This window comes from Dunckerocampus dactyliophorus, chromosome 14, assembly GCF_027744805.1.
Source record: "Dunckerocampus dactyliophorus isolate RoL2022-P2 chromosome 14, RoL_Ddac_1.1, whole genome shotgun sequence".
Lineage (NCBI taxonomy): Eukaryota > Metazoa > Chordata > Actinopteri > Syngnathiformes > Syngnathidae > Dunckerocampus > Dunckerocampus dactyliophorus.
The window spans coordinates 15,034,636-15,054,395 of record NC_072832.1 but is presented as its reverse complement, the minus strand read 5'-3'; the positions used below and the strand labels follow the sequence as shown (position 1 = coordinate 15,054,395).

Below are 19,760 nucleotides of genomic sequence, written 5' to 3'. Positions count from 1 at the left end.
GACAAACAGAAAACCAACTCAAATTGAATGGAAATGAACAAATGAAAAGCTCAACAACTTAAAAGGATGGAGGAATAACTTAAAGGATGGTGCAGTGACGACAACGACGTGGTAGATTACCTTATGATGAGAAATCTGCTTTTCCAACTTTGATGTTTCGGTGCCGATGGGTTCCGAGTTGGAAAGGCGTTTCTCTGTGGCGGCAAGCCAGTCGCTGAGGGGCTCCAAGGTCTCGCGGAACTGCTGACTGACCACCAAAATGCTCTGCAGCTGCTTATTCCTGAAACATACAAGAGGATATCATTACTGAGATACAAATAATGTGCACTCATATATATGAGAGTTCACTTGTTCACTGCGCATCTGCCTTAACACCCGGGCACGTTGGAGTGAACCCTCCTCTAAGTCATTCAGTCTCTTTGTCCTAGTGGGTGGAGGCGGGGCTGCTAGCGAATGCACACACAGAGAGTGCTGCAACTGAGCGTCGTGAGGAGCAACAGGCAAGCAAATGCAAATATGAATGAAGGCACGAAAGCGATGGTTTCTAAACCGAATTGCAAAGCCCCAGTGTGGGAATATTTCCTTTTAAACTGAATGAACAAGGTGAGCCTATGAACACCGACGAGCCTGTTGGAAAGTAGTGGCGATGAAGAAGGGGGATACGACCAACTTGCATGCGCACCTCAAACACAACCATTCTGTCCAGTTTGTCCTGTCTGGTGCAACGGAGCCTTCGTCCCGACAGTCAATGCTTCCTGAGGCGTTTGGTCGGCAGCACAAAACGGTGCACGCTCACAGACAGTGGCATTCGCTACATGTTAAGCCTTCCAAATAATATTCACAATATTCATTATTTATTAAGTGCAATATTGTTGACAGAGACTTGATATTCCACTTTATGTATTTTTATTGTTGTGTGTTTTTTTTCTTAAAAGAGACAGTGTCTATTTTTTTTGGGTTTTGGTTATGATTGTGAACACTGAATCCCCGATGTAACTCCCTGTCCGCCACGCACCCAGCTCCCTTACCACCAGAAAACATTTACACCAACACACACAAGCATTAAAGTCTTATTTATGCATTAAATGGCTTAATTTCTCTCATAGGGGTGTTATTTTAGGACCAGAGGGTTCTAATAATGTTGAACAGCTAAACAGGTTTTCTATTTAACTATGAAAATATTCAATTTATAAATAAGGAATCCTACTTTTCAGAAATTCACTTATCACTGTCGGGTCTGGCTTAGTTAGGGTAGCTTAGTATAAAGTGTGGAAATTGCGAGCCGAGTGTCACGTCTTTGTTGTGGCGATGACCCCAGAATGCAGATAGCAGGACCCAAATGCAGGCTTCTCCTCATTAGGGTTGCGGGGTATGCTGGAGCCTATCCAGCTGACTCCGGGCGAGAGACTTCTGGATTGGTCGCCAGCCAATCGCAGGGCACATATAGACAAACAACCATTCACACTCACATTCACAATTTAGAGTCACCAATTAACCTAACATGCATGTTTTTGGAATGTGGGAGGAAACCGGAGTACCCGGAGAAAACCCATGCACGCACGGGGAGAGCATGCAAACTCCACACAGAAATGCCCCAGGGGAGCATCGAACCAAGGTCTTCCCGATCTCCAGACTGTGACTGTGTGGCCAACGTGTTAACCACTAGACCATCGTGCGGCCATGCAGGTAAAATGTATAATTTAATAATGGCTGCAGTGCAGCGGCAGGGATTCAGCAAAGACAGTCGCATGCCAAGCTTCCACAAACAAAAAATGTAACGATAAAACCAAGAACCGGGACTAAATAGAAGGACAAGTCAAATAAGTAAATAAAAGAAAAGCCAATAAGGCAGACATAGAACAGGCAAAGCAGGAAGAACTACCAAAATAAGAGCATAAAACTGTCATGCAGGATAACTCACAGAGTTTGTCCAAAGTTTGTTAAATTATCTCACTAATAACCTGTTAATCCTTATTTTCTGTAAAATAACTTTCATCAGAATTAAGATTATAGTTGTGAATAGACTCTAAGTGTATAAAGGTCAAGATGAGCAAAATTGCTAACTATTCTTTTCAGCATCCGTAGACATGATTACACTTATAAATATTCCCAGATATAAATCTAGGTTCACACACACAACGTTGAAACACATTTCTCCACATTTTGTGCACTGAAGCAACAGGGTATACACACATGCACACGCACACACACACACACAACCACACTCACCTATTCTCAGCCTTTTTGAGCAGCGTGTCCCACCTCTGCCCCAGGGATTCAATTTCGTTTGCAACCTTCTCCTTATCCACAGACTCTGCTAGTTCCGCAACCTTCCCTCCCTCTTTTTTTATCAGCTCCACTGTGGGCTTGCGGTCATCCAGCAGTCTCTGTAAGAGCTGCCAAAGACGAACAAAAGAGAAGACTTATTGGGTGTCATTAAAATGCTTTGAGCAAAGGCGTTTCTTCATGGTGAAAAAAGAACAGTCAATTGCAGACAAATATTAAGTATCCATTAAAGCTTTGCAGACTGTATTCAAACTTTATTGTCGTTTAAAACAAGATTAATTGTAAAGCCTTAATGTTGCTTGAACTCGTAAACTGAATGTTTTATGCACATATAACACCTGCTTACTTTCTGCTCTTGTATCTGTGCCTTGACTACTTTAAACTCTGCAGAGGGCGGCTTCTGATTGGCCATGAGTTCCTCTGTGTCAGTCAACCAGCCGAGCAGAGACTCCAGAGCATCATGGAACCTTCCACAGTGCAACAGGGCTTCATGCAGCTGGGCCGAGCGCTCTGCAATCTGTGGATCACAAGGTAAAAATAGATAACACCTGTTTTGAAGCCAGCTGAAAGTGCCCCCTGTATAGCACTGGACGGAAATCTATTATTGCCACTCAATTTCAGTGTCGATTACAGTTTATGCAGTCCATATCTAACCTTTTTATTGAGCGTGTTCCACTTTGTGTTAACCTTCTCCAGGTCATCCTCAAGCTTCTTTGTGTTGGTCCCTCTGGCGGCGTTCTGGATCAGCCCCTGACTGAGGGAGTTGATGTCTTGAAGCTGTGTCTGCAAAGGATCGATATCTTCTTTCTGGAAAGCCTACGATCAAAAAGAAATGATGCAAGCACATATTTTACAATGATGGATTCAGGAGGGTGTACCATCATGGGGAATAAATAAGGTAAGTATTTAGGGGACTCCAAAGTCCACTCAAGAGGCTACATGTTGCATGCTATACCTAAAAAGCCTGAGGTGAGGTCCATTTATGTCACTAAACCTCCACCAGGGACACTGGTAAGCCAAGTTTACACAGATACCACAAAAGATAGCCAAAAAGTACAACACGACCTCTCAAAAGCTGCCATTTTCTCTGCTCTTTCCATTTGGGATCATGTTGACCTGGCAATTCATGGCAATTGTTGGCAATTCCAACTTTGGAGGTAGCATCATAGTAGTAAAATAGGAGTAACGTGCCTATGTTGCAGGCAATAGTGGAAATCTGGGACAGGGATTTGAAGTTTAACACCCAAGACTCACTTATCCTACCCTGTTGTACTAAACGCGATTGTCACAATCTGATACGTCACAGCAGACGTTATCACGAATGTAACGATCTGATTTCGAGACGTTGTGTTGCTGTGTTAGAGCAATTAAACATTTACAGATGTTGTCCTGTCTCTTTTACTACTTTTAAAGGAAGAATACTGGCAGAACAGCTTGATCGCCCCATTCTATGTTTGTGTTGTTTATGCAGAACAGCAACCCAAATAAAAGGTGGATAAATCTTGACCAGGCTGTGAAAAATGGGTTTTGGCAAGAACATTTTGTAATTTCATAAATTAGTCATGGAGAAGTAAAGGAAATTATGGAGAAAAAAAATGTCGTAACTGAGAATCCCAACAGACAATTTACTTGTGCGATCCAAAATAGTTCAAATGAAAATTGAATACAAAATTACAGGATCAGTATCAACACTTAATGTGCTCTACCTCTTCCACAAGGTTTTGTGGAAATACAATTTTACAAAAAAGTATTTTTTGTTTAACTCTTCTTAAGTACTGAGAGCGGATAAAGCAGATATCCTCATTCAATAAGATATTTTTAACTTGAATGTCTCAGAATGAAGTCCTGTAAAACTTTATTTGGAGTATTACGTCTCATAGTTACACTAACTGGTGGTCTTAATCATAAAATCACCCATAAAAATAAATGACACTGGCTCGATTATGATCTCCAAAATTGCCTTGACAGTGAGTTTTTCCAGACCCCGATGCACCATTTCCCCAACATGGCTGGGTTTAGTGCTAGGATCCAGCTCACATAAACAACCCTCTTGATGCTCAGTGCAAGCAGTGAAGCCAAGCTTCCAGTGAAAGGCAGCTGCACATAATCACAGAGACAGACTTCCAGGCAACGTCATGAGTGAAATCTAATTCACCCATCATGTAATCAGATATGTACGGCACTGAGCCAACATCAACTCCACTCAAGATGCGTATCATGGAGGAAAACATCCTCTATCCTAAGTAATGAAGATGGTCTTAGAATGAAGGAAGAAGCTATTCTTGGTAACCTGTGCGCTGAAGTACGCCATAGGGTCCACTTCAGGACAAATGGCGTTCAGTAAAGCCTCGATCTCTCCTGCATGTTGGAATGCTTGTAAATCTTTAGGCAAGCAATCCTCCACTGACTGCAGAAACTCCTCCAGCTCCTCCATGGTGTACTGGGATGCCACTCGTTGCACCGTGCATGGTTTAGTTTGCTGCCGGCTATCAATGGGTAGAGTTACAGAGTTTCTGTAAGTGTCAGGCTGAGTCACCAGCATGCTGACCAGCTCGCTGTCTTCCTGTGGTAACAACTCAGCCGTGGATAACTCATCGTAGTCTGTTAAAGTCCTGGAATGCCACCCGGAGGTTTCATAAGGTGCCCTAGAAGCTGTGGAGTATTTGTAATCTCCATTGCTCAGAGTGTGCTTTTCATTCATGTCTGACTGTGCCTCTTGGACCAGGCAACCACTTTGGCAAAGGGAATGGTTATCCCTAGCAGGAGAGAAAGGAAACTCATCCTGTCCTGAGCTAAGGGAGCGAAGTCTTTTCAAGTCTCCAGATAAGTGCATAGCCTCGGAAGAAGACAGGCTTCTGGTGCCGTGACCTGCTCTCCTGTGGGATCGTTGAGCATGATGATCCCGCTCCACAGTAGGACTATATAGACCCGAGTCTTCTTCCGATGTCAGAGAGCTGGTAACGCTCTGTCCTCTTCTGCTGCTGATCAAACCCGGCCTGTCCGCGCTCCCTGAGCACAAGATTCCACTTCGGCTGGCATACTCTCCAAAGTTCGTGGGAGCAAAAGTCCGCCATGAGCGCCGACAATGAGGTTGCTTCTCTCCGCTGTGAGGACGTGACTTCGGCAGCACCGTATCCGCCGCTCTGATGACGTTCCCGTTGAGTTTAAGACGGTCGAAGACAACCCGCTCGTCCAATGTGGCTGGCATGCGGCTCCTGAGTTCAAATGAACTTGAAGTGGAAAGAGTTCCGTTTCCACACAGGTTGTTGAGGTCTAGAGTGCGGTGAGTGTAAGGTAAGGTGCCCGTAAAGTGGCGGGTAGAAAGGCTGCCCTTAGAGCTGGAGTCTATTTGTTCATTGAGCCTCACGGTGTCATAAATGGACCTCTGAGGCACGTAGCAGTCATCAATGGTCAGGTCCTCCTCCTCCCCCTTCCCCATGCAGGATGGGTTTTGTCTGAGGCAATCTGGTCTGCTCAGCGGTTTCCCCATGCCAAAGCAATCCTCTCTATTGACTACAAAGAAAACACTAGGACTGTACTAAGGTGTATCTTGCTTCAGTGCAAAGTGCACAGTTATTGTTGGAAAAAACATGTGCCAAGTCAATTTCATTTAAAATACCTTCTTTAAAATAATTATTGCTTATGTATTCTACATGCTTAAAAAATAGCATCTATAATAAATTACAGTGCACCAATATTTAAATAAAATACATTCTAAGATACTACAGTCACTTATGACCACGATTTAAGCTCTTTCTACTCTCTAGACTGCCAAAAGTTAATCCCATTTCTTTTGGTTCAAGGTGCATCCTTTCTTTCCCTGAAATCCTTGCATCCAGCATCCATGCAGGCAAAAAACTCTTGAAAAATATCCCCGCACAATTCCGGCAGGCTGTGAGAAAAAGTGTGCGGTTATTCCAGAGTGCGCTGGTACTCGGAGGATAAACAAAACAGCCTGCCCTTCCTCCCTCGCCACTCGGCTCACAGTGACAGACACCCTCCTGGCAGAGGCTTCCATGCCCCGCCCCCCGCTCATTATTCACGCAACATCTGCCACAACTCCATTTGTGCTCGGAGCCGCGCCGGCACATGTTGATTGGTGGAAGCACGACCCCCACCCACCCCCTTCTAATTCCCCTTTATGTCTGCATGGCCTATATGACTTCACTTCTAAGCCATCTTCTACATGCTGACATAATCACTCACTTTTCTTTTGTGTTTTTTGGGGAACCTGGGGAAGGGGGGTTAGAGCACATACTCTAATGACATCACAGTCCGGGTTCTCAAACATATACAAATCCATCGCCTTTTCTCCTCTGTATGGTTTTGTCGGACCCTGCAGATATTCTTAATTACACTGGAATGCTGAGGGAGGCGCAGGTCCCAGGTAATTTAACACCAGCAGCCGTGCCAAGTGCATGAAGGGGCTTTTTTGACCTGGCTGGGGAGGTGGAGGAGATGATGACAGGAATTTATTTTTGTTTCCTAGATTGTCTGCACCATGGAAAATAGGGTAAGGGAGAGAACAATCCCAAACTCTTTGTCCCGTCTCACATGCATGGGAGGAGACGGATAGAAGACGTTGGCAGAGATAAATTAGAAGCAAAGTAATCAGCTTTTTCTCCAGCGGGTCATTTTGTTCTCTTTGTCCCTTTAAATAGGCAGTGGAAATTATACAAGTCAATTTTTTTTTTTGGCAAAAGCACAAAAAAAAAAACCCACTACTTGACTTATTTTCTGTAGTTCCATTAATCAGCCTCCGTCTAAACAAAGAGAGAGCCAGAATGTCCATTAAGAACTACAAAACAAGCTAATAATGAATGAGACTGTCCCATTATGAAGCGATTTCTAAAAATATCTAAAAATATTTCACTGTGATTGGCTGGCGACCAGTCCAGGGTGTACCCCGCCTCTCACCCAAAGTCAGCTGGAATAGGCTCCAGCATACTCCCGCGACCCTAACGAGGATAAGCGCATTGAAAATGGATAGATGGATATATCAATATATTTTTTCAAAATGTTAAAAATTGCAAAAATGGATTGATACGGAATTTTATTAATGTAATTGTTGGTTTTCCCTGGTTAATCACAGTTCCAACATAATTTTCAGTCCATATCAGAGGTTTTCAAAGTGTGAGATGAGATGCCAGAACACACACAGCATGAGAAAAGTAAAGAAAAACACAATTTTGAAACTCCCTTGATATGATTTTTAGTTTCTACGGTGAGAGTGTAAACAGACTCTGGGGTGATCAGAAAACCCCACAAAATATGTTCCACAAAAAACAAAAAAGCTTTTCAGGAACTAAACCCTAAACTAGACTAGAAGTGTTATGATAATATTGTAGACAAGGGGTTTTCAAAGTGTGGGACAGTGTCCTTTCCCTTAGAAAACATAATATGGCGGGGCCTCTCCTACTCCCCAAAAACTGGATTTTCTGGACTTAGATCTTGTGGCATTTTTCTGCTCACCCCAGACTGTGTATACTTACTTGTTCGGTGTAGTGACTAAAAATCAATTACCGTCAATCATGCCTTTAAACATTAGTGACGTTACCCAAGCAGGTTGGGAAAAAAAAATTTCGTCATTAATCTCAAGGTGATGCACCTTCCATGGCACCCAGATAAATAGCTTACAAATCATAGGGATGGAACACTAGTTTGAAATAGGACAATAGGATCACAATCTTTAGTAGTGGATCAGCCTCTCACGCAATTATTCCTTACTTCTGCTTTATGTGTCATTGCTGTGTCGTAAAGGTGAGTAAGTAACATTATTTGGCCCCATTGTCACTTTTTTTTACCATCATCTCCCTCAACATGGATTAGCTACAGTGACTCAGAAGATAGTGATTTCAATTAACAACAGACAGTGATGTAATGTCTGCACTGCATGAGAGCCACCCACGCTACAAGCGGTACTGATCTGCCTATATGATCCCATACAGTACAGATACTGTTCATACAGTATGCACCTTCCACAGGCCAGTTCCTGGAGCTCTTGAATGACGCATTACGTCAGGCATATCTCCTGCAAAACCTGACCTAAAATGGTAACAGAGGACTCCAAGAGCACTCTTTCTGTTTATTCCTCTAGCGCTCTAAAGCCAGTAACACAAACCTTATCCTTAGACTACAAATCAGAGCGTGACGCCATTTATCAATGTTTCCTTAGTTGTGGCTAAATATAAGAAAAGTTCCAGCTCTGCTTTGCTGTTTTTGACAATGCTAACACAAAAGAACACAACGGGGCTTTCCCACCAAGCCCCAGCTGATTCCATGCAGAAGGACAAAGAGGGGGCGGGCGTATCACTTCACTTCCCCATTCCTGCCACCCAAACAATTTAATCCATGCAATTTAAATGGAGGTTTGGCAGTGCCTCTATGGCGTCCACTGTTTGCCAAAAAGAGAAACAAAAACAATCCCTTGACCTACATCTTTGCACAAACACATCTGTTTACATTGTTTTACTATAATGCTATTTAATACCTTCAATGATACAAAGTGTTTAGAATACTACACTGGGCTGGCTGAATGTAGGCTAATCCTCTTTTGGAGAACTCCATAGGAATTTACAGGCTTTTAAAATATTTGACCTTGTTAACAGTTCTCATTTTATCCCTCATTGATAACAATGGAGACCTCCACCTGTGATGGTAAAAGTAAAAACAGACCCTCCAAATAACATCAGTAGATATCTAGTTGCGATTACAAGTTAGGTCCAAGTTAGGCATATAGATAATATACTGTATAAATATACACAAGAAAGGTTTCGGCCATTTTTTTTTTTTACTAGAAATGATATGTTCAAATATAATAACAGGCTGCACTTCACTGGTTAAAGTAAGAAACAAAATGAAGAGCAATTACAACAATGGACAATGAAGGTAGTGCCGGCTTTTATCAAAAGCATTTGACTCTTCATGTTAAAGTTAAGGATGCAAGCTCATCTCCATCAGTAAAATAACCAAATTCTCAACCTGCTAGTGACCAACTGGCCTAAAGTGTCCCAAGTTTACCGATCGCCTGAAGTAGCATCTCCTTTCTTAACAGCAGATGCCATAGACGAGCATGCAGTCCCCTGAGGATTGATACTTTCGTAGTGAAAGTGTTGAATGGAGCTTGTTGGTAATGTGCTGCATTGTTGTGGAAATTATCTGCATATTTCAGCACTACTCTATACCCATAAAAGTAGAACTTTGTCATTAGAGCTCGTTTGAAACTAAATGTATCAGTGAACGCTTCATTAGGTACACCTGCACAATCAAATGAGTTCCAATGCAAGAATCCTAGACTCCAGTACACTCTTAGCACCAATATTCATGTAAAAAAGTAAAAGGTAAAAATAATTTCACAAAATAATGATATCGGTGCTCCACACAGCACATAGCCAGCTAAGTATGTCCGCAGTCTAGTAATAAATAAGTTTTACCTTTGGATTGTAAATACGCAAAGTGCTGGTTATGCAAAGGGGAGAGTAAGCCCCCTTCCTTTAATACTTCTAATCTAACATGTTTTGTTCATGTTGCGTTTACACGTGACGAGACAATTTCAGTATACGTTATCAGCTATCGGTAAGAAAGCCCTATTTGAGTTGCTGCTTATATCGGTATCGGTTGATATCGATATTGGTAATGAAGAGCTGGACAATTTCATTATTATTATACATTATAAGCTATCTGTAAGGAAGCCCTGTTTAAGCCCTTTTTTCCCCAGTGGATCACTATATTGCAGCTGCATCTCTCCAAGTCACTGGTTTGTGTGGGTGACGGGGAAAAAAAAGCTCTGACTTCCTAGGAGAGAAGTTTGGCACCACCTGTTGGATTGCATGTATAAATGTCTAGACCAGGGGTCACTGACACGGTGCCTGCGAGCACCAGGCAGCACCTCACCACCACATGAGGGCGCCTGCACGCCTGCTTTTCATTCAGGTTTTCAGTTAATTAATGAGAGAACACCAGAAAATAAATTCATTCTGAAATACAAAGATACAGAGATGTGGATACCAGCATTTTGTTAATGATCTGGTAAAACAAGCATATTCAGTTTGTTTGGGTGAAATCAGCTATGAAAAGAAATGTTACAAAAATGAATAGCTCATTTTGTAAAAGGAGCGCTCATTAAAAAAAACGACCACTGGTCTAGACAATAAAAATAACTTTTTTCTAGGAAAAATGTCATCCTATATATATTCTTCAGTGTGGTAATAAAAGTAGATGCTATGGTGTGTGTTCTCTAGGCTTGTGTATCAAAACAAATGTTGGTGCACATACCTTAAAGGCTTCCAACTGTTGATTGATGATATCTGTCTCCATACCGACTGCCCCCTGAGATGCCTCCTTGTCCACAGCTCGGCAAAGTTGATCTTCCACCTGCCGTAGTTTTCCGCAGAGCTCCTCTAGCTTGACAAGAGTACTCTGCACCTGCCTCTCCCTGCCTTTGGCTCGGTCCATCAGCTTGCCACACTGCTTACTTAGAGCATCAAGGTCTCTCTTCAGGCCCATCAGGTCAGGTGAGGAGTCGGCCTCAAGCATCCTCTTACAGCCGTCCCCTGCGTTGGCCGTGTTGACCATCAGCTCTTGCAACTTGACTATAAAGCTCTCAATGCTGTCTTGCTGCTCCTTAAGAACCACCAAGTCCAGGTCCACTGGAGCCATGCCGTCCAACTCATCATCCAGGTCTGTGAAGCGGGTGAACATCTCACGGATGTTGTTTTGGAACTGCCCGATTCCTTGCAATTTACCTTCCAGGACCTGGCAGGTCTCCTTGAGCTTCTTATGAAGGGTGTTGTATTCTTGTTCTATGCTGTCAGCTTCAAGTAACAGGTCTGTCACTCCATCTGCATCTGGGATATCAACTACAAGAGTCTTTGCCAAGCTCTTCAGATGTTCCACTTGGGTTTGCACTCCCTCTAGACTCTTCTGTTGGGCTTTCATGTTGGTTAAGTTCTTATTGCTTTGTCCCTGCACTCCCTGTAATTCATAAGCGTCCAGAAGCTTCTTAGATCCATCAAGATGAGCTTTGGCATCTTTGGAGCCTTCATTAAATTCTTTAATTGCATGAGTGATCTTTTCCAAGGATTCTCTTTTGCTCTGAAGACCTTCCAATACACTGTCCACCCTTTTAGAGATGTTTGCCGCCCTTTCTTTGATTCCTTCAGTGTCTGTATCTGCCACCTCAAGAAGGTTTCCTGCGGCAGTGTTGAGCTGCTCCATCATCCCTCTGTGCTTGTCCACATCCTTCTGGAGAGCTTTCACTTGAGAGATGGAGTTATCCACGGCAGCAGGCGCAACAGAAAGTTTGACTCGACCCTCGTTGGCCTCACACTCTTCCACCCAAGAGGCAAGCTTCTCAATATGTTCTTCAAACTTCTGGGCTCTCTGAAGAGCAGCCTTAAGTTTGTCAGCCTGCTCCGCCGAGCTCTTCTTCACCTCCTGCCAGTTAGTAGACAGGAGAGAGAGTTGCCCCTGTAATGCCAACTTCTCCGCACCCTCAGTACTCTGCAGAAGCATCTCCCCTTCCCCTGATATAGTGTTGTAAGTGGCCTCCTGTTGGCTGAGCGCCTTCTGCAGTCTACTCTGCGATTCCAGCGTTTTTTGCAGGACGTCAGCTTTGCCAGAGATGGGCAAAGGCTTCATCTGGTCCTGCAGCTTCTCAGCCAGCCATGACTGGAAGTCTTTGGAGGTTTGATGGAATTGTTGGGAGCTGGCGAAGGTCGAGTTCAGCTGCTCTATTTGTTTGGCTGCAACATAAAAAAAAGGGGGACTCAGACGGCGCTGACAAAACTTACACGTGAAAATATGAAACGACTAACATATAACACAACAAATGACAATGTGATTTTATAAGATTTGACAAACATATTAGTGTTTGGCTTGTTAACCCAGACAGACAGATCTAAATATTATTCTTATTATATTATTTCAGATTTTCTTCTTATTTATATTTTATTTTATTTATCAATTCATAACAAAGCTAAGTAATGAAACTAAATTGAAATTGCTGCCAAATGTACAGTCCAGATCAGCATGAATCATATAGTAAAATAATATTGTGTAATAAAAATGTAATAAAAATTATTGATTTTATGCTATGTGTAGTTGTATCATTATTACTGTGGATGTTAACTTTTATGTTGAACTTGTATCAATTATTATTATTACTATATATTAATATATTATAGCAAAATATTACTACTACTGTACTACTACTAATAATAACAATAGTAGTAATATACAACAAATTACATGCAGTATTATATATATATATTATGTGACTTGATATAATATGAACTATGCTAAAAGTAAAGTTACACAGAAAGTCTTACTGATGGCACATGTTATTATAAAATAAATGGATTTGTCTTCCAAACATAACAAACCTGCTCTTTCTTCCAGCTGTCTAAAAGGTTTGCTGACACTCTCCAGTTGCCTGGCTAAGTCAGCCTTGAGATAGTCCTCAGTCACCATCGCTGTGAGCTCTGCATGAATGCCCTCAGCCTGCTTCAGCTTCTTCCTCTCCTCTCTCAGCTGAACTGAGATGTTATGGACGTCCTCCAGCCGCTTTTTCACCGCGTCGGGCTGGGTGCTGCTAGTGTGATGGTTGCCCAACTGATCTTCAAGCTGAGTGGCAGTCTGGCTGAGACGTCTAAGCATGTCTTGGAACTCTCCCGTCTTCTCTACAGCCTGGTCGATGAGGCCGTCTCGCTGGTCCAGTTGCATCATAAGACCTTGCCACTTCTCGGTGACTGCAGTGAGCTGCTCCCTCACCAGCTTACCGTTTGAGGGGTCCTGGTTACCCGAAGAGTTTAGGATTGCAGAGGCAGCTTCCTTGAGTTGGTCGTACTGAGGCCTTCGGCTTTTGAACTCATTCTGGAGGATCTGAACAAAGGAAAGAGCAAATATGATCATTCCATCGCAAAACAAGGGCAAACATCGCAGACCTCTGACAAGGCTGTAACCCTTTTTAGGTACTTAACTTGAACCACACACACAAGGTAGTTGACGAATAATGACTAATAAACACTAATTAATTAATATATGTACATGTAAGTAAAGAAAAGCTTATTATACTGATATTTAATATTAAAAAGATTTTTCATCAATATAATAACATTATTTTGGGGGGAAAATGCACAAAAGTAAAAAAAATAAACTTTTAGGGGTATCCATGTGTTTCAAAGTTTGACTGAAGTAATAAAATGACAGATGTCAGATAATATATTGTATGGTATGATTTTTTTGTTTCAGACATAACTTATAAAACACATGGTTACATATGCCAAAATAGTATAGATATATTTTTATTTTCATAATTTTGTTTACAGAAAACAAGTCGTATTTTTGTATAACAATATCTATTCAGCAATTTTTTTTCTTTATTTTCTTTACTATATTTTCTTATATGCTTTTTTTGCTTGAGAAAAAAAAACTTCAATAAATTAAAGAGTAAATCACAAAGAATGTTCCGTTATGACTCTTTTGTGCATTTGTTTTTCTTTCTTTGTTTGTCAACAATAGAAAAATATATTGAATCTTTATTTTATGCCATCAAGAATGTGTGGCTTGTCACCAAAATTAAACCGTAACATTTCTGAAAGGATACCATTCCAACATATACTTAAAATATCCAGGTTGATAAACCAATTGCATATAAACAAACAAAAAGTGAAGCAGGCTGAATGACACAAGAGTGTGCACTATGTCTACCTGGACTTGTTGCTTCTGCATTTTAAGCATGTTGGGGTCTATAGAGAGTGGTCCAAGGACACTCATCATAAGCTCCTTCTCTGACAGCCACTGGCCAAGCTGCAGCTGAGTGGTTTGGAGGATGTCCAGATTCTTGTTGGACTGCTCCAGGTGCTGCTTCCTCTCCACCACTGAGCCACTGATATCTTCCCAAGCAGCATCTACGTAGTAGAGTAGATGCATGTATATATTTAGCTTGCATGAGTCAGCGTCGTTCCATGAAGTGTGTGAATCTCACACTGTGCAGCAGTTGGCTGTATAAATGTGTAAATTTAATTTGCGTCCTGCAGAAAGCAGGTGATGTGACATTTGGCGACACCCTGGGCGGATCACCAAAGTGACATGTTGCATTATATAAAAGGACGGTATTCTGTATAATATGATTGGAGTTTCATTAAAGACAATATATTTCTGCATACCCATGTCTGCCAACATCTGTTTCCATTTGGCTGCTTCTTGGGAATTTGGATGACTTTCAATCAAGTGGAGGAGCTTCTCTCTCAGCTTGAGGAGCTGATCTTTCTTCTGTTTCATATCTTCCTCAAACACCTGAACAAATGAGACAATTATTTCAAATATTAAACATAACTATTGCAGAGGAAGGTAACTACAATTTTACAAAAAGTACCACCACTACAACAGTTTAGCTTCAAATATGTGGCATTTACCCATACATAGTTGTCTTATGGCATATGAAGTGAGTTAAACATAATATTACATCACAGGAAAATGTCATTTGAATTCAACTGAGAGTTGAATTCAATTGTCAAAAATCAATTTTTGAACCTGCGGCAGTTTGATGACACAGTTTTCCTCCATTTGTGCATATTTTTTCTTATTTTAATACTTTTACCTAACAGAGCTGCTGTTGCAATTTTGACGACAATGGCAATAAATCTTTCTTCCAGTCACCAACAATCAGAACAAATTTAAATGAGTGCATTTTGTGAGTTGCTGTGGTAGAATCCAGGTGCCAACACTGCCATTGCCATCTGGAAGCTTACTTTCCACTGAGCAGGGCGTCACAGTGCACATTTTAATGCTGTGTAACTAGACTGCTTAGCGTGAATGAAGATGTTGACAATACCGCAACACATGTTGACATAAACAACAATTTGTCATAGAAATACGTCGTCGGCCTCAAATTTTGTTGACCATTTTGTTGAGTATTTTTTAGTGATTAGAAGAACCGGACTGGGACTGGATCGGTTTGTCGACATAGACGGGCTAAGTAGGTTCCACTGTATTACATATGTGCATGTTTCTAATATAATTTTCTTTTCATGAGAAAAATCTCTGATGTTTCTGAGTACCAGCAGATGGAGCCCACATACCACCAAGGGTACTTACGCCACAGTCTGAAAATCTTTGTCTGTACTATTTACCCTGAAACCAAACCTTTAAATGCCAAGGCTCATTTATTGATTAGTGTGACAGCAACATCGTCACACCTTCTGCTGTTCAAGCTGTGTTTTCACAGTGTCTTTCTCCGTGGCTCCGTTTTTCCAAGACGCTGTGGTCTTTTTCATGTCCTCCAGCCACGTCATCATGTTGTCCGTCTCCTTTTTGGCGTCCTTCAGTTCGCGCACGGCTCCACTCAGCTCAGCCTCTCGACTCTTCAGAGTGTCACCCAGACTGGAGTAGCCCTCGTTGACAAAGGACATGTTTTGCTGAATTGTCATCAGCTCTGAGGGTATAATAAAACAATGAATGAGTTTCCATGTCTTCATTTCTGGGACGCATGTAGTTGTATGTATTAATTACATGTTATATACTGCATGTGGAATAACTCTTAAATCCAATGACATACAGGTAAAGTATCAGTGAGTGTTTTAGCAATTTCATGAATTTGGAAGTCTAGCACACACAAACAGCCGTTAAAAGTTTCAAAGCACTCATGCAAAGGTTCATGCACAAGTTTTTCTGGCATAAATCAACAAAGTAGGGTTGGACAAGGTACAAGGCTGTTTACTTTGCTTCAGTAATATGATATATTGACTCTTTGTATGTATTTTAACACGGCCTTAATAAGGTCTCAGTGCTACAGTACAGCCAAACCCAGTAAAGCCATTGAATTAACAAACAGACTTGATTACCTTTATTGGTTAAGTACGAATGGCTCGCTGGACCACCACCATTAGTAAGAGCTAACATAGAGACACGAAGACAAAGCTTGAGTAAAGAACACCATTCCCAGTTAGACTAACATGCTAACACCATTCCTGACAATAACATCATTCAGTATGCTGATGTTTACCTGACTTATTAGGCAGCTTTGTTTTGGCAGGGGATGTGAGAATTGCAATGTGGCTGCATAGTGATGATCCCCTGTTGTTCAAGTCCTGCACGGCAGGGCCTTTAGTGGTCCATTCTTCCAGTAATCCCTATGATAGGTTTATCAGTCAGAATATGTACTGTTAGATAAATGGCAGCTGGTGGTTAGTGATAAAATATTGATTTTAACTCCTCCAATCTGCCATTGTTTGCAGTCGTAATGGTGACAGTTTGGAACAACTGATGCGCGATTTTATGATATGATGCATTTACTCACAGTGACGATGTGGAGGTCCATCTCCAGACTTTTAGCGCTGCAACTTGTTTGGGCCACAGGCACCTTCTCATTGGTTTCCTCTAGCCACCTGCTGAGAGCACTGGCTGCAAACCTGAACTCACCCAGAAGGTCTTTGCAGGATGCTACCTCCTCCTCCCTGCAAGACCGTCAAAAAATGTCAATTTGTGCCTTTTTTGTGTCTAGTAATACACTCATTTGGAAATAAGACACTGTGCACCCTGATATAGTAGCTGCCATCTGTGAGGGGTAAGGAATGTATTAGAATAAATGTATTGTACATCCATCCATCCATTTTACCACTTGTCCTCACTACGGCAAGTATTTGAGGAAATAAAGTGATTTGAAGGCATCTTGACTTACTTTTCTTTGACAGTGTCTTTGAAGGTGCTGAAGATGTTTGACAGATTGTCCATCTTGCTCTGGATCTGTGCTCTGTTACAGTCAGTGCTCATTTCACACAGCTCTTTGGCTATAGTCTGCAACATCTCCAAATCGCTGGCATGTTCAACCATCTCGGCTTTTGTTTTCTAAACAAAAAGGCACCAGTTGTTATTTGTGTCTGCTGTAGTGTAGCAGCTACAATATACTGTATGTAATAAGTGGTCCACAGACCTGTGTTAGCTCGGAGAGTTCTTCAAAGGTTTTCCCTGGCCCGTCTGTCTCGTGTAGATCTTGAGAACGTTTCACGACGAACTGCTGGACTTTATCTGCGACCGTTTCGAATTTCTCCACTTTGTCTTTCAACTGTTCCAGATGTGAAACTTTCTGCTTGTGCTTGTCACATGCATCTGAGAAGCGCTGGGAGAGAGCCTCCATCTTGGACTGCAGGAGGGCCGCAGCAGACGGGTCGGCTGTTTCCACAAACCTCTTCACCTTGGATTTCATGGTTGAGATGCTGCTCTGGCGACTTGCTATGTCCTGCTCGATAGCCTTGACAAACATATGTTATGGTCAATTTTCATAGCCTAATATGCCAAAAATGGACATTAAGACTAGAGCTGCAACAACCAATAATTATCCAATAATCAACAACTTTTTTGATATGCAATTAATGATTTTTTAATTTAAACTATTTTGATATTCAGTTAATTGTTTTGTAATTAATAAATGTAAATATCCTCAGATTACAGCCTCTCAAATGTGAGTATTTGCCTTTGGAAAACAGTGATTGACTTTTTTGCCTGTTTTCTGATATGTTGCGTACCAAACCAATAACTGCTAACTGTGTTTGGTTCATATTGATTTGGTCCGTCTAGGGCCTAACCAATTACTCGATTAATCTAAACAACAACCTTCCGATTAATCGACTAAAAAAAATAATCGTTAGTTGCAGTGCTAATTAAGACTAGAAAATATATTTTGTATCTCCTCAAATCGCACAACTGCAGAGAGTAAGTAAGAGTTGAGGAGGCTAGAGAGGAGGTCATTTTTGGAGAAAATACCGTATTTACCCGAATATGAATGATACATACTGCTTCTTTGCTGAGTATGTCTCCGATGGATGCAGAGTCCAGTGGAATTTGACCATTCTCTTCCACACTGGCCTCCACTCCCTCCATCCATTCCATCATCTCATCCAGTCCATCCTGAACACTCATGGAGCGAGTCAAAGTGATCTGCAGTTTCTCATTGCGATCACTCACAGACCTGGACAGGTTGTCATAACGCTCCACTATGTCATCTAGAACGCAAAAGTTACACATCCAGTTAGAGCACATTTGAAAGTTCAATTATCTGAATGATAAAGTAAAAAGCAACTCTTGTGATATTTGGACCCCCACCTACGGTCTCCTGGATCTCATCTAAGTTGCTCAGCAGGTTTCCTTCAGATGTGACCAAAGACTCAGCTGTTTTGCGTAGCGTGTCAATAGCAGTTTGATGGCCGCTCATTTGACCTTGTAAAGCCTGTGGATGAAAACACAGATGATCAGAATGTCTCAACACAATATTACCACTAATGTACTGTACATGTGGTGTTTCTTGCCTTGGTGTCCTCCAGCTGTTTCTGCAGCATTTGTGGCTCAGCTGAGATGGTTTCGGACTGCTGCTTCCTGGCCTCCTCCTCGGTGCTCCCAAGCCACTTAAGAAGGCCTGTGCTGGAGTCGTCATATCGCTTGTACTTGTCAACAACATCTTTGAGGTTGTTGCCAAGCTGGTTGCACTGAATGAAAGAAAGGTATAAGTAAAGAAGAGAAATGGGTGTAAAATTGCTGTTAGTTTCAAAAACTGTATCTTTATAACATATGTCAGCAACTACCTGCATGAGGTACATATCTATGAAGGCCTAGGAAGATAAATGTTGCCACCATGTGGTAAAATGATGTCATTGCATGCTTCATGAGCTCTGAGAAAAATACCTGAGCATGTAAAGTTTTGTATCGGCTAGCTGCAGAGTCCAGCTTATCCTTGACAGCAGAACAGATTCCTGAAGTATCCACCTGCATCTGGCTGTTTTTAGACATTGGGTCAGATACGCCACAGGCTTTAGCCACATCCAGTACCTTCTGGCCCGAAATAGTAATAAAACGAAGGTCCCCCTTATGAGAGATGACGTCTTCGGAGAAACTCTTTTGTTGAAGGAGTTTATCGTTCAGGATTTTTAATGAGCCTGCAGAGGCGCCCAGCTGCTCCATCTCGCCCTCAGCCTGTGCTAACCAGTCCTCAAACTCCTCACAATCGCCCTGAAATTTCTTCACTTCCTCCTGGACACACTGGACTTGCTTCATCTGCTGCTCAGCTTGGGTCAGGGAGGCTTCGTACCGCCCCTTAAGTTCCAGGATGTTCTTTTGCAGTTTTTCTTTCTCCTCTGGTGACAGAACGTTGGCTTGCTTGTCCAGAAGAGCCTGGGCCGACTGGGTGGCCATGATTAGATCCTGCTGCTGGGACAGAATCTCTTGATGGCGAGCCTGCAGGTTCAGTAAAGACATGAGGAACACGATATCTACAACATACTTAGATATCATTTTATTAAAAAAAAACAAAAAAACATTAACATCAAATACAACTGCACCTTCTAACGTGATCTAACATAAGAGCTAGGAAATTGCCAGAAATTGGGAATGAGGCATTGGAATTAATGTGACTAAAAAAAAACTACAGCATAATTGTTGTTAAAACAACCAGATTTGAAATACAATTGTGCACTAAATCTTCT

General features: G+C 41.8%; 1 protein-coding gene across 25 annotated transcripts in view; it reads right to left on the bottom strand.

Moving 5' to 3' along the window:
• The window catches only part of dst (dystonin), a 127,553-nt gene that overhangs the window by 28,255 nt on the left and 79,538 nt on the right, over positions 1 to 19,760 (bottom strand). For 20 of the 25 annotated variants that reach the window (XM_054799085.1, XM_054799075.1, XM_054799081.1 and 17 more), the window contains 18 exons: positions 18,964 to 19,512; positions 18,591 to 18,767; positions 18,388 to 18,511; positions 18,058 to 18,287; positions 17,219 to 17,536; positions 16,967 to 17,133; positions 16,586 to 16,742; positions 16,292 to 16,418; positions 16,131 to 16,181; positions 15,486 to 15,721; positions 14,454 to 14,583; positions 13,996 to 14,195; positions 12,669 to 13,167; positions 10,561 to 12,029; positions 2,941 to 3,102; positions 2,633 to 2,803; positions 2,230 to 2,396; positions 121 to 280 (listed from right to left, as the gene is read on the bottom strand). In XM_054799085.1, coding sequence (XP_054655060.1) covers positions 121 to 280; positions 2,230 to 2,396; positions 2,633 to 2,803; positions 2,941 to 3,102; positions 10,561 to 12,029; positions 12,669 to 13,167; positions 13,996 to 14,195; positions 14,454 to 14,583; positions 15,486 to 15,721; positions 16,131 to 16,181; positions 16,292 to 16,418; positions 16,586 to 16,742; positions 16,967 to 17,133; positions 17,219 to 17,536; positions 18,058 to 18,287; positions 18,388 to 18,511; positions 18,591 to 18,767; positions 18,964 to 19,512 — 5,094 coding nt within the window. The remainder of the gene's footprint in view (positions 1 to 120; positions 281 to 2,229; positions 2,397 to 2,632; positions 2,804 to 2,940; positions 3,103 to 10,560; positions 12,030 to 12,668; positions 13,168 to 13,995; positions 14,196 to 14,453; positions 14,584 to 15,485; positions 15,722 to 16,130; positions 16,182 to 16,291; positions 16,419 to 16,585; positions 16,743 to 16,966; positions 17,134 to 17,218; positions 17,537 to 18,057; positions 18,288 to 18,387; positions 18,512 to 18,590; positions 18,768 to 18,963; positions 19,513 to 19,760) is intronic. The other 5 variants (XM_054799098.1, XM_054799076.1, XM_054799089.1 and 2 more) reach the window with 2 other exon arrangements.